Below are 13,333 nucleotides of genomic sequence, written 5' to 3' on the forward strand. Positions count from 1 at the left end.
AAGAAGTGAAGAGAATACTAACAGACAGATAAAAGCCAGAGAAATACATCGTCTGTACTATCTTTGAAGTTTATTTACCAGGGCATTTCATGAAAATATAAATGTATATTGTGCATAAGTACAACTATATTGCACTTTAAGACATTCTATATTTTGCATCACTGTGGATTATAAGTGATTACTTAGGGACAGAGAAACCTTGACAGAAGCAGTGTCAGGTGGGGAGCTGAAGAAGTTTTGTGTGTTTGTGTGTGTGAGTGTGTGTGTGTACACATGATAGTTTAGGGGTGTTGAGGGGACTTGTATGCAATGAACAAAAACAGAAAACAAAATTCTTTAACCATAGAGCTCAGAGACTTCAAGTGACTACAGAGTATGTGCACAGTGAACCCAAATGATCTTACACGTCTTAATACTTTAATAAAGAATGAAATATCAAGCAACAACAGCAACCAGAGAACTCTTGAATATCACAAGACATCTTTGCTCCTACAAAATGACATACCCACCACAGTCAAAAGTAGTCCTTTACAAAATGAATATTTAAATTGTAAATATTTTAAATAATGATAAATAAGGAAAAACTTGAATATGGTACCTTCCATACTGCTAAAATAATCCTAAATGAAGCATTTCAATGTTAACAGCATATTTAACAGAACTCAGCAGTCAGCAATGAGAAACAGTACGGTAACAACATTCATTCTGCTGGGACTGACAGATGACCCTCAACTGCAGATTTTGCTTCTTATCTTTCTCTTTCTCACCTACATGCTAAGCATAACTGGGAATCTGACCATCATCTTCCTCATCTTCCTGGATTCCCACCTTAAGACAGCCATGTATTATTTCCTACAAAATTTCTCCTTTTTGGAGATCTCATTCACATCAGCTTATATTCCCAGATACCTGTATAACATTGTGACAGGTGACAAGGTCATTACCTACAATGCCTGTGCCAGCCAAGTATTTTTTACTGACCTCTTTGGTGTAACCGAATTTTTTCTCCTAGCTGCTATGTCCTATGATCGCTATGTGGCCATCTGCAAACCCCTGCATTATGTGACCATCATGAGTAGCATGGTCTGCAGAAGACTTGTCTTTTGTTGTTGGGTAGCTGGTCTGTTTATTATAATCCCCCCACTTAGCCTAGGCCTAGAATTGGAATTTTGTGATTCTAATACCATTGATCATTTTATCTGTGATGCATCTCCCCTCCTGAAAATTTCGTGTTCAAATACTTGGTACATGGAACAGACTGTTATCATCTGTGCTGTGCTGACCCTCCTTATGACACTGATGTGTGTAGTTCTGTCTTACATTTATATCATCAAGACAATTTTAGAATTCCCTTCTGCCCAGCAAAAGAAAAAGGCCTTTTCTACTTGCTCTTCCCACATAATTGTGGTTTCAATCACCTATGGTAGCTGCATCTTCATCTACATCAAACCTTCAGCAAAGGACTCAGTGGCCATTAACAAAGGTGTGACCATGCTCACTACTTCCATCGCTCCAGTGCTGAACCCTTTCATTTACACACTGAGAAACAAGCAAGTCAAACAAGCCTTCAATAATTCAATCAAAAGAATCACAATACTTTCCCAAAAAAATAAGAGAATGTAAAGCCAAATAAACACATACTGAACTACCAAGTTTTGCCATCAGGTTAATTTACTCAAAACACTCTCATTCATCTTGATCTAGTGACAACTTCTTCAGAAACATCATTTAAGAACCTTCCATAACCCAGCATGCTAATAATTTTTTAAAATTTAAATCCTGGCCTCACCTCCAAATTAAAAATATCAAAAAATGAAGCACAACAGGTCAAACAGAAGCATATCTCCAAATTAGACCTACCAAAAGAGAACAGTAAGTTGATAAATTCTTACATTTTCCAGAGAAAGAATAAGTAATGGTTGCCACTAGTTTTGCAAATCCAAAACTTTCAAATTACTTATTCATTGATTCACAAAACAAATATGTATTGGGTAATTCCTTTGGGGTAGGTACTGCTTTAGGCACTAGAAATAGAGACAACCAGCAGAATTTTATTCCCACGTACCTTCAGGAGTGAACAGAAGAAACACTATGTTAAAGAAAGCAAAAGTTAACTTTCAGTAATAAACATTTTTTATGAAGGAGAATTATAAACCTTTACAATTATGGAAATAATAAATAAACAGTATTTTGCTTAATACTAAATACTAAAAACTAAACAAAACAGTTTGGTACAGGAACAAAAATAGACATACTGATCAAGGGAAGAGAGTAGAGAACCCAGAAATAAACTCAGGCACTTATTTTCAATTAATCTATAGCAAAACTACATACTAAATATTAAAACAAAAATTATACAAATTGCACATTAAATTTTTAATAATAAGACTTTTAAATGTTATGGTAGTAGTAGTAATGCATACATGCCCAGTCATGTCCAACTCTTTGTGACCCCATGGACTGTAGCCCTTCTGGCTCCTCTGTCCATGGGATTTTCCAGGCAAGAATACTGGAATGGGTTGCCATTTCCTACTCCAGGGTATCTTCCCAACCCACGGATCGAACTGGTGTCTCTTATGCCTTCTGCATTGACAGGCAGAGTCTTTAGCACTGCACCACCTGGGAAGCCTCTTAAATGTTCTAAGATTTTCTCAAAAAAAAAAAAGAAAGGGAAAATTGTGAGAATGGATAACAACTATTTTGAAGAATTTAAATATTTTGGTATTACAAAAGCCTGCCAGATGCAGACACATATATTGAAATGCCAACACACAATGTCTCTAAAATAGGCAAGCACACAACAAAAATTAAGTAAAAGAAATAAAGTAAAAACAGCCAGATGTATGGAATCTTAGAAACTTATAAATGTTTTCAAAAGAAATACAAAGAGTGGTACATAAAGGTATTCCATTTTTTAATGATATAAATGGTTATACATTGGAAGAACACACACTATTTACCACATTTCCTAGAAAAAGAAATTTACACAGATCATCGTCTGAAACTATTTCCTCCATTCTCTACAATTCATGCTATAGGCTCTTGAACCTGTGTTTAAGAGGTTCACATTTAGTCTTTTCTGACTGCTGTTTCCCTGTATTTTATATATATTCTCATTCTTTATTGGAGCACACTTTTTTCCCTTCAGTTTTCTTATTTAAAAGTCACTCAGGTTCCTTAAAAAATTAAATATAACATACTACCCTATGATCTAGCCATCTCATTTCCGGGTGTATATCCAAAAGAACTAAAAAGGATCTCAAAGAGATGTGTGCACACTTATGTTCATTGTAGCAATATTCACAATAACTAATATGTAGAAACAACCTAAATGTCTACCTACCAATTAATGGATAAGTTAAATGTGGTATATACACACAGTGGAATACTACTTGGCCTTCAAAAAGAAGAAAATTCAGCAACATGTGACACTGTGGATGGACCTTGAAGACAGTATCCTAAGTGAAATAAACCAGATACAGAAAGACAAAAACTTCATGATTGTATTTACATGAAATTTCTAAAATAGTCAAATTAATAAAATTAAAATCTGGAATAGTGATTACCAGGGAACAGGGCTGAAAGGGACAGGGCAATGGAGACTTATTAATGAAAAGGCATAAAATTTTAGTTAAGTAACATTAATAAACTCTAAAGACCTGCTTTACAACATTGTACCTATAATCAACAATAATGTATTCTACACTAAAAATCTGTTAAAAGGGTAGTTCTCACAAAGTGTTCTTACCACAATAAAATCTTCTCAGAAAATATACACACATATACATTTTTCAGATAAGAGACAAGCCATTATAAATATGATTTCAGTGAACACCTAGAGCTAAACCTTGATGCTAGTTAATATTCCTGCACATGATAACCAACCCATCATTCAGCCATACCTACTGTTACTAAAAGGGCTATTCCTTTCAGATTTCACATTTTTACAACATGTCTATGCTTCACCTTTGAAATTTTATGAAAGGATCATCAGAATATCTATTGTATATTTGCCAAAAAACAAAATGGGCTCAGAAAACAACACAGTAATCATAGCACTGATACTATTATCTTATCATGAACAATAAAGATCTCTGGGCTGTGTGATTTTGTGATTTATAGTAAAAAAAAAAAATCTATTTGTCATCATCCAGTTCCTGACAGGATGCTCCTACAACCCTTGGAGATTCTTAAGGGATGAGAGCAATAAAGGTATCTTTTGTTGTGTTAATCAGAAGATGTGGGAAGCCCTTAGGTCACCTAAAGATGAAGCCTGGTTGCCAGGGAAATCAATCACCTGATTAGAGGGTTGGAATTTACAGTCCCCAAATTGGAAAAGACCCTGATGCTGGGAAACATTGAAAGCAGGAGGAGAAGGGGATGACAGAGGATGAGATGGTTGGATGACATCACCAACTCAATGGACATGAGTTTGAGCAAACTCTGGGAGCTGGTGATGGACAGGGAAGCCTGGCGTGCTGCAGTCCATGGGGTTGCAAAGAGTCGGACACAACTGAGCAACTGTACTGAACTGAACTGAAATCCCTCACCTCAGTGAGAGAGAGGGCCCTCGCTGGAGAATCAGTTCAATGTACAGAGACCAATGATTTAACCAATAATCACTACATAATAAAGCCTCCATAAAACCCCAAAAAGATGAGTTTCAGAGAGCTTATGGGCTGGTGAACATCTGGTGGGGCTGAAACGGGAAACAGGATTCTGTTCACGGAGCCAAAGAATGAATTTCACAAACCAGCAAACGCTCACGCAGGCAAAGTTTATGTTTAAAAGGATAGAGACACAAAGCCCTCAGCATAGACACTGAGAAGGGGTAAAGAGCCCCAAAAGATGGGAATAACAGCAGTTTTTATATCTTTATTAGAATTAATCTGTTCAGTTTTGGTTGGCTTGGGCCCAGATATGTGTAATTTTTGACCAATCAGTTTAAATTGTGCAATGTCCTGTTTGTCATTTTTATGGCTTTCTTGGATCTCCCAGTTTCTCAGTTTTTCTAGACATATCGATGCCATCCCTCGACCATTTCTCGAAACCTCCAGACCGTTATTTAGGAGCCAGATGGCAACCCACTCCAGTGTTCTCACCTGGAGGTTCTCACCCCATGGACAGAGGAGCCTGTGGGGCTACAGTCCTGGGACCACAAAGAGTCGGACATAACTGAGTAAGCACAGTGCAGTACAGATGTATGTTTAAGAGCTAATTGTCTACCTGGAATTTTTCTCCTTGATAAACTGTACAGCAGTCAATGATTGTCTTGTCCTGGGTCTGAATGTTTTATGACACTCCAGATCAGGGAGGAATTCCTCTGAATGCCTAGAAACTGGAACAAATACAGCTTTAGGCTAGTGGAGCCAAAACGCTTGTGTGTGAGAATTAAAATTGAAATTAGAAAAAGAACAAAGACTCTGACTTCTACACTGACTGTCTAACAATTTCTACATCAGTGCTTTCTCATACAAATCCTTTTTCAAATATATATTTAGTGACTATTTTCTCCCTGTCTGGGATTTGTTTTTTTATTTTCTTAATGATGTCTTTTGAAGAGCAGTTTTAATTTTTTTGAAATCCAGTGTATCAATTATTCCTTTTATGGTTTGTACTTGATTGTGTGTCCCAAGAAATCTTTGCCTACACGCTGAATTACTCCAGTGCCTTTGTCAAAATCAGTTGGCCATGTATTTCTGAATCTGGATGATCCATTTTATGTTATTTATCTGTGTGTTGATCTTTACATCAGTACCTCACTGTTTTTATCACTGTGGCTTTAAAGTGTCTGGAAACTACATACTGTAAATTCTGTAGCATTTTCCAGATAGGTTTGACTTGATATCAGTTGCTTCCCTTTCCCATATAAATTTTACATATAGCTTTTCAGTTTTTCTTTTAAAAAAGCCTGTTGGGATAGTGATTAAATTGCATTTGAATTTAGAAGTCAATTTGGGAAGAACTGACAAACAACAATGAATCTGCCAACCCACAGACGTGACATATTTTCATATTTATTTCAGCCTTTTAAAATGTATCTCAGTAAATTTTTTAGTGAAGAAGTTTTACACATATTTTTTCAAAAATATTTCTAAATATTTTCTGATTTCTATGCTATTATAAATGGTATTTTAAATTTCATTTTCAAGTTTGTTTCTAGTGTATAGAAATGCAACTTATTTTTATACATTGATTTTGCATCTGAAATCTTATTAAATTCACATATTAGTTTAGTATTTATTTTAAATTTTTTAATTTTTTGTAAATGCCTTAAAATTTCCTGTGTACACAATCATGGAAAGACTAGATATCTCTTCAAGAAAATCAGAAATACCAAAGGAATATTTCACGCAAAGATGGGCTCGATAAAGGACAGAAATGGTATGGACCCAACAGAAGCAGAAGAAATCAAGAAGAGATGGCAAGAAATCACAGAAAAACTGTACAAAAAAGATCTTCACAATCCAGATAATCATGATGGTGTGATCACTGACCTAGAGCCAGACATCCTGGAATGTGAAGTCAAGTGGGCCTTAGAAAGCATCACTACAAACAAAGCTAGTGGAGGTGATGGAATTCCAGTTGAGCTATTCCAAATCCTGAAAGATGATGCTGTGAAAGTGCTATACTCAATATGTCAGCAAATTTGGAAAACTCAGCAGTGGCCACAGGACTGGAAAAGGTCAGTTTTCATTCCAATCCCAAAGAAAGGCAATGCCAAAGAATGCTCAAACTACTGCACAATTGCACTCATATCACATGCTAGTAAAGTAATGCTCAAAATTCTCCAAGCCAGGCTTCAGCAATATGCGAACCATGAATCTCCTGATGTTCAAGCTGGTTTTAGAAAAGGAAGAGGAACCAGAAATCAAATTGCCAACATCCACTGGATCATAGAAAAAGCAAGAGAGTTCCAGAAAAAACATCTACTTCTGCTTTATTGACTATGCCAAAGCCTTTAACTGTGTGGATCACAATAAACTGTGGAAAATTCTGAAAGAGATGGGAATACCAGACCACATGATCTGCCTCTTGAGAAATTTGTATGCAGGTCAGGAAGCAACAATTAGAACTGGACATGGAACAACAGACTGGTTCCAAATAGGAAAAGGAGTACGTCAAGGCTGTATATCGTCATCCTGCTTATTTAACTTATATGCAGAGTACATCATGAGAAACGCTGGACTGGAAGAAACACAAGCTGGAATCAAGATTGCCGGGAGAAATATCAATAACCGCAGATATGCAGATGACACCACCCTTATGGCAGAAAGTGAAGAAGAACTAAAAAGCCTCTTAATAAAAGTGAAAGTGGAGAGTGAAAAAGTTGGCTTAAAGCTCAACATTCAGAAAATGAAGATCATGGCATCCAGTACCATCACTTCATGGGAAATAGATGGGGAAACAGTGGAAACAGTGTCAGACTTTATTTTGGGGGGCTCCAAAATCACTGCAGATGGTGACTGCAGCCATGAAATTAAAAGACACTTACTCTTTGGAAGGAAAGTTATGACCAACCTAAATAGCATATTCAAAAGCAGAGACATTACTTGGCCAACAAAGGTTCGTCTAATCAAGGCTATGGTTTTTCCAGTGGTCATGTATGGATGTGAGAGTGGGACTGTGAAGAAGGTTGAGTGCCAAAGAATTGATGCTTTTGAACTGTGGTGTTGGAGAAGACTCTTGAGAGTCCCTTGGACTGCAAGGAGATCCAACCAGTCCATTCTGAAGGAAATCAGCCCTGGGATTTCTTTGGAAGGAATGATGCTGAAGCTGAAACTCCAGTACTTTGGCCACCTCATGCGAAGAGTTGACTCATTGGAAAAGACTCTGATGCTGGGAGGGATTGGGGGCAGGAGGAGAAGGGGATGACAGAGGATGAGATGGCTGGATGGCATCACTGACTCGATGGACATGTGTCTGATGAACTCCGGGGGCTGGTGATGGACAGGGAGGCCTGGCCGTGCTGCGATTCATGGGGTCGCAAAGAGTCAGACACGGCTGAGCAACTGATCTGATCTGATCTGATGAAAAAAGGCACTTCTGTCTCCTTATTCCAGATCTTTTTATGTATTTATTCTTCTTCTTCGTTTATTGGAATAGTTGGAAACTTAAACTACTGTTGAACTGAAGTTATGTGAATGAATATCCTGTCTTGTTCTTAACATTAGAGGACAGCATCCAATTTTTTCACTGTTTAAAAATGATGTTAGCTGTAGGTTTTTCTTGCATGCTTTTCATCAGATTGGAAAATTTCCCTTCTAGTTCTAGTTTCTGAGGATATCATGTATGTGTGCTGAATTTTGACAGATGCTTTTTCCACATGTATTGAGATTATTTTTCTCTCCTTTATTTTGTTAATGTGGTTTGTTACATTGACTGACTAATGTTAAAACTAAACTTGCATTTCTGGTCCAAACTCTGCTTTGTAATGATGTATTATTCCTTTTATACAGTTCTGGATTCAATATTTTGTTTCATTTTTACATCTATGCTCATGAGAAAGAGTGAACTCTGATTTTCCACTCTTGTAAGTTCTGTCTTGTTTTGGTGTCAGGTCTTGTTCAGCTTGGGTGCATTTATAAACATATACATTTCCAACATAAAAATAAACATACTGTACACAGTGAAAACAAAACAAAAAGAGGGAAAAAGAAACATTCCACTATAGAAAGTCATCAAAGGACAAAAGAAGAGGGCAAAAGAAAAAGAAAGGAAAAAAGGAATTACAAAGCAAGTAAAAAAACTATTAAAAAAGTGGCAATATGTCTAAATCATGGATATTTCTCAGTAATGTAAGTGAACTACTTGTATATGCAATAATAAAATTGAATATTAAAAAATTATAAGGGAATAATGCCATGATTATTCCATTCAAATGAAACACAAGAAAAATAAAAATGAAATCTGATTTAAAATGACAGAAAGATCACTAGCTGCCCAGGATAGAAAGTTTACTAGGAAAGGACACAAAGGAAATTTGTGGGAATATGGAAATGCTTATTGTCTTTACAGTGAAAGCAATGATTAGGGAAGTATATATTTTAAAAATTCACTAAAATATTTTAAAGGTTCCACTTACTGTATGCAAATATTGCTTCAATCTGCAATCCAGCCTTGACCTATATTAGTCCACAAATGAATACTTTGGCCACCTGATGTGATGAACTCATTTGGAAAGACCCTGATGCTAAGAAAGATTGAGGGCAGGAGGAAAAGGGGACAACAGAGGACGAGATGGTTGGATGGCATCACCGACTCAATGTACATGGGTTTGGGTGGACTCCAGGAGTTGGTGATGGACAGGGAGGCCTGGCATGCTGCGGTTCATGGGGTTGCAAAGAGTCAGACACGACTGAACGACTGAACTGAATTGAATAATTATTTAAAGGAAAAGCAGAATTGCATTCTTGAGTGTATGCAGAAAGATACTCTTATACACGTGACTTGAAGGAACATACTAATTATTAGTATTAGTACATTATAGTTCTAAGTACGAATCTCAGTACCTCAAAGAAATTTTTACTTTGATCCATTTTTCTGGACAATGTGCAGAAATACTTTCCAAAAATTTCTTGTAATTTTTTTATATTATAGAAAACATAAAAATGCTAAAATGATTAAAGGTAATTAGAAACAGCATAATTATCTACAGAGTGATATTTTACAACGGTAAAACTTGAAACAGCATTTATTTACAACAGTGATAAATTTGAATTTAAATGCTGTTGTTACAGTAATACAGTGGACTGAAATTAAATAGATTTAAAATAATGCATGCAAATAATTATTGATAAATTATTTAGGCTCACACATAATAGGCTCACACACATCTAAGTGTAAAATTGTTGTTGTTTAGTCACTCTGTTGTGGCCAACTCTTTGCAACCCATGGACTGTAGCTCACCAGGTTCCTCAGTCCATGGGATTTCCCAGGCAGTAGTACTGGAGTAGGTTGCCATTTCCTTCTCCAGGGGATTTCTCCAAACCAGGGATTGAACCTATGACTCCGGCATTGCAGGTTCATTCTTTACCACTGAGCCACCTGGGAAGCCCAAGTGTAAAATAACTGTGACAATCTGAGTACCACAGTATGGAAGTATTTTTCAGTAATGTTTATGCATTTCTAATTATTACATGTGATACACATGGATAGATCTGCAGGAGGAAAAGTATGGAAGGACATGCTCCAAAATTACCTATTATCTCTATTTTAAGTCTTCCTTTATTCTTTTTCACTTTAATTTCTTATTGTCATATGTCTCATCAAATGTCTTAATATATAATATATTCATTTTATAACAAATAGAAAAAGTAGAGAGAGAGATATATCATCTTTACCTTACACAATAGTTAGTTAAAAGAAACTGGACTATGTTTTGTTTTTAATTAAAGTCAGTTGTCTTCCCAGTCCCTAGAGTGATTCTGTTGCTTTCCCTGTCTCTAAAGGTCATTTTCCCTCTGTTATTATATTAGTTTGTCTTGTTTCAATTACCCAAAGGTTAATTGATACAAGATGATTACACAGATGCTAAATTAGTAGTTTTTGATCCTGAGTCACCAAGGGCTCTCTTATTTATTAATTTTGTTGCAGATTCAGCAAATGAAATAAATATAATATTAAGAGAAAATCCTCTCTCTCTGAGCATAATAGTTCAGAACATCAGCTTGTCGAAAACTAGTAGGTGTTCCTTTGAGCCTGCTTTTCCTCTCATTTATTGAAACTTTTTCTTTTTTCTTTTAAAGCTATTTCCTAGATTTGTCTTAGCACCAAATCTATTGTGAGGAAGTTGACATATTTGAAGACAAAAAGTTTTAAGGAAATTATGCATTCCCAAGCTGCTGTTACTCTAGGAGTGACCAGATTCAATCAGTGTTGTTGTTGTTGTTGTTCAATCACCAAGTGGTGTCTGATTCTTCTTGACCCCACAGACTGCAGCATGCCAGCCTTCCTTGTTCCTCACCATCTCCCAGAGTCTGCCCAAGTTTAAGTCCATTGAATTGGGGAAGCCATCCAACCATCTCACCCTCTATCGCCCATTCAATCATTAGTAACCAGAAATTCTCATGCTTCTAATACTATTTGCATTATAGTCATTTTCTTTTTTTTTATTTTATTTTATTTTATTTTTTATTAATTATTTTTTTCTAAATTTTTAAAAGAAAATCCATCCTGAACCCTCCTCCCTCCTCCCTCCCCATACCATCCCTCTGGGTCATCCCAGTGCACCATTATAGTCATTTTCAAGTGGTAGCTATAAGAATGATTAACTGCAAGAATGTAAGTATTATAAATTCTGCATTTCAGTTACATTTTTTGATACTTGGGTAATATTTGCCTCTAGTAAGTTAATCTTTCCTGATTGTACAAAATTTATCAGTGGAAATTCTAACGTGGGTATCCATTAAACATCATTTTCAGAGCACTTTAATCTTAGACAGTATATAGTTATTGATAAGATTATTTTGAGCTACAAAAAAATAAGAGATCATCTAAAAATAACATAATTTATATGTGACAAATTAATACACGTGGAAACTAAAAACTGAAAACAAGTGGCTGAGTATGTGCTTGTCCCACAAAATTCAAGACTGGGGACAGAGATGGAAGTGGGAAATATCGGTTTGGTTATTAAAAAATAGGAAGAGAGTGTGAAAAATCAAGAGTTTCATTTTGGATGTTTTATATTTGCAGTGAATTTGGGTATATAACTGAAGATCAATCATTTTGGAGATTAGAAGTTCAAGAAAATACCCCAAAAGAGTACATATGTTAAGTAAAGCTTTAGGTAAAAACTTGCAATGAGTAGTAAGTAAATCAAAGAGATCTAATGTATATATTACAGTAATTGTAGATAGTAATATTATATTATAATTATGTAAGGTGATAATTATCCACTACATGAGCAATCATGTTGCAATTATAAATGTATCAAAGTAATACCTTATATACTTTAAATTTATATAATGTTATATGTCAAGTTTATTAAATTTAAAAAATTCAGGAAAATGGTAAAGAAATGCTAAGAACTATCAACATAGAATTCAGGGGGAAAAAAGAAGTGTCTAGATATTAGAAAGCCAAATGATGACAGGAAAACGTGATATTAAAGTAAGTTATGAGAGAATTCTATGACTATTGTATGGTTAAAACTAGACTTTCCTATGAATTTTCCTGAACTCTATTAGTCAAAAGAAGGTGTTTGATGAACTTTGGCATAAATTTTTTCATTAGATTTATGTTTCATTAGAAAATGTGATTACAATGTATTGATGATTGAATGTATGGTCTGTCTCTAAAATGAAAATCATTGTGGACCAGGTCATTGAAATAGTTAAAATTTGTTTATTACTCATTATCAGCCAGGCACTTTTTATAAGTACTCTAAATATTAACTTATTTAATTTTTCAACATTATATATATATATATGAAGGATAATAATATTATTTCCACTTTGTAAATGGCATAACTGAGTCACAGTGAAAGCAAGCTAATCTTTAAAAATATGCCTAATAATTTAACCTGAATTTTTTGTAGTTATTAATACTAATAATAATATTTTGAAATGTGTCTCAACCTTAACTAAATGGATTGAAAACTAAGAAAAATTGTAATGATCTTTTACTCCCCTATATATTTATACCCAACATATATTGTTATTCTACATCATGTATTTGTCATCAAAATATTCCTTGTCTTCTGTACCACAGTAGGAAATTAGTGTTTTTAAACAGAAAATTATAAGATAGATTCAGGGGCATAGGTGAGTAAGACAGAAGTTGTTTAAAGGCAACATAGATGTTTATGTTGCAATCCTAGCGCTCAGCATCTTCAGTATTGGACATGGAATGCATTTAGTGAGACAAACTATTTGTGATCAACTGTGTCAATAACAAAATTTTAAGGAAACACAAGAAGGTAAAAATGAAAGTTTGGAATTCAGTTTTAGGAATGAGTCTGGGAGTAAGAAAGAACTCTTACTCTGACAAAACATTAGCAGCTAAATCCAATATAAGGGAAAATCAAATCCAAGATATAGATAAAATGTAAAGTGGAAACAAAACATAAAATGTAATGAGGAAGAAGCACCAATAATATTTCATAGCATGATATAGATAAAGCAATTCTGATTTTTTAATCTCCCCTGAAATGATCAATAATACACAATTGTGGAGCCTAGGATACCAGTGTACTGAAAATATTTCTGAACAAAATTTTTTAATGCCTGTGAGTTTGTTTGCATTGTTTTGCCTCCATTAATAACCACTCTATGCATATCAAATATTTATGAATCGTAAATGCAGATTGAATAAAAGTCAGGATTCAGTG

The 13,333-nt window shown here is 35.0% G+C and overlaps 1 protein-coding gene across 1 annotated transcript; it reads left to right on the forward strand.

Moving 5' to 3' along the window:
• Positions 1–675: 675 nt before the first annotated feature.
• Positions 676–1,623, forward strand: LOC113893511 (olfactory receptor 6C2-like). Its single transcript, XM_027543459.1, has one exon. The coding sequence runs from the start codon at positions 676–678 to the stop codon at positions 1,621–1,623; it is 948 nt and encodes a 315-aa protein (XP_027399260.1).
• Positions 1,624–13,333: the final 11,710 nt, after the last annotated feature.

This window comes from Bos indicus x Bos taurus, chromosome 5, assembly GCF_003369695.1.
Source record: "Bos indicus x Bos taurus breed Angus x Brahman F1 hybrid chromosome 5, Bos_hybrid_MaternalHap_v2.0, whole genome shotgun sequence".
Taxonomy (NCBI): Eukaryota; Metazoa; Chordata; class Mammalia; order Artiodactyla; family Bovidae; genus Bos; species Bos indicus x Bos taurus.

Coding starts and splice junctions, on each gene's coding strand:
- LOC113893511 (XM_027543459.1), top strand. CDS start 676: ATGAGAAACAGTACGGTAACAACATTCATTCTGCTGGGACTGACAGAT.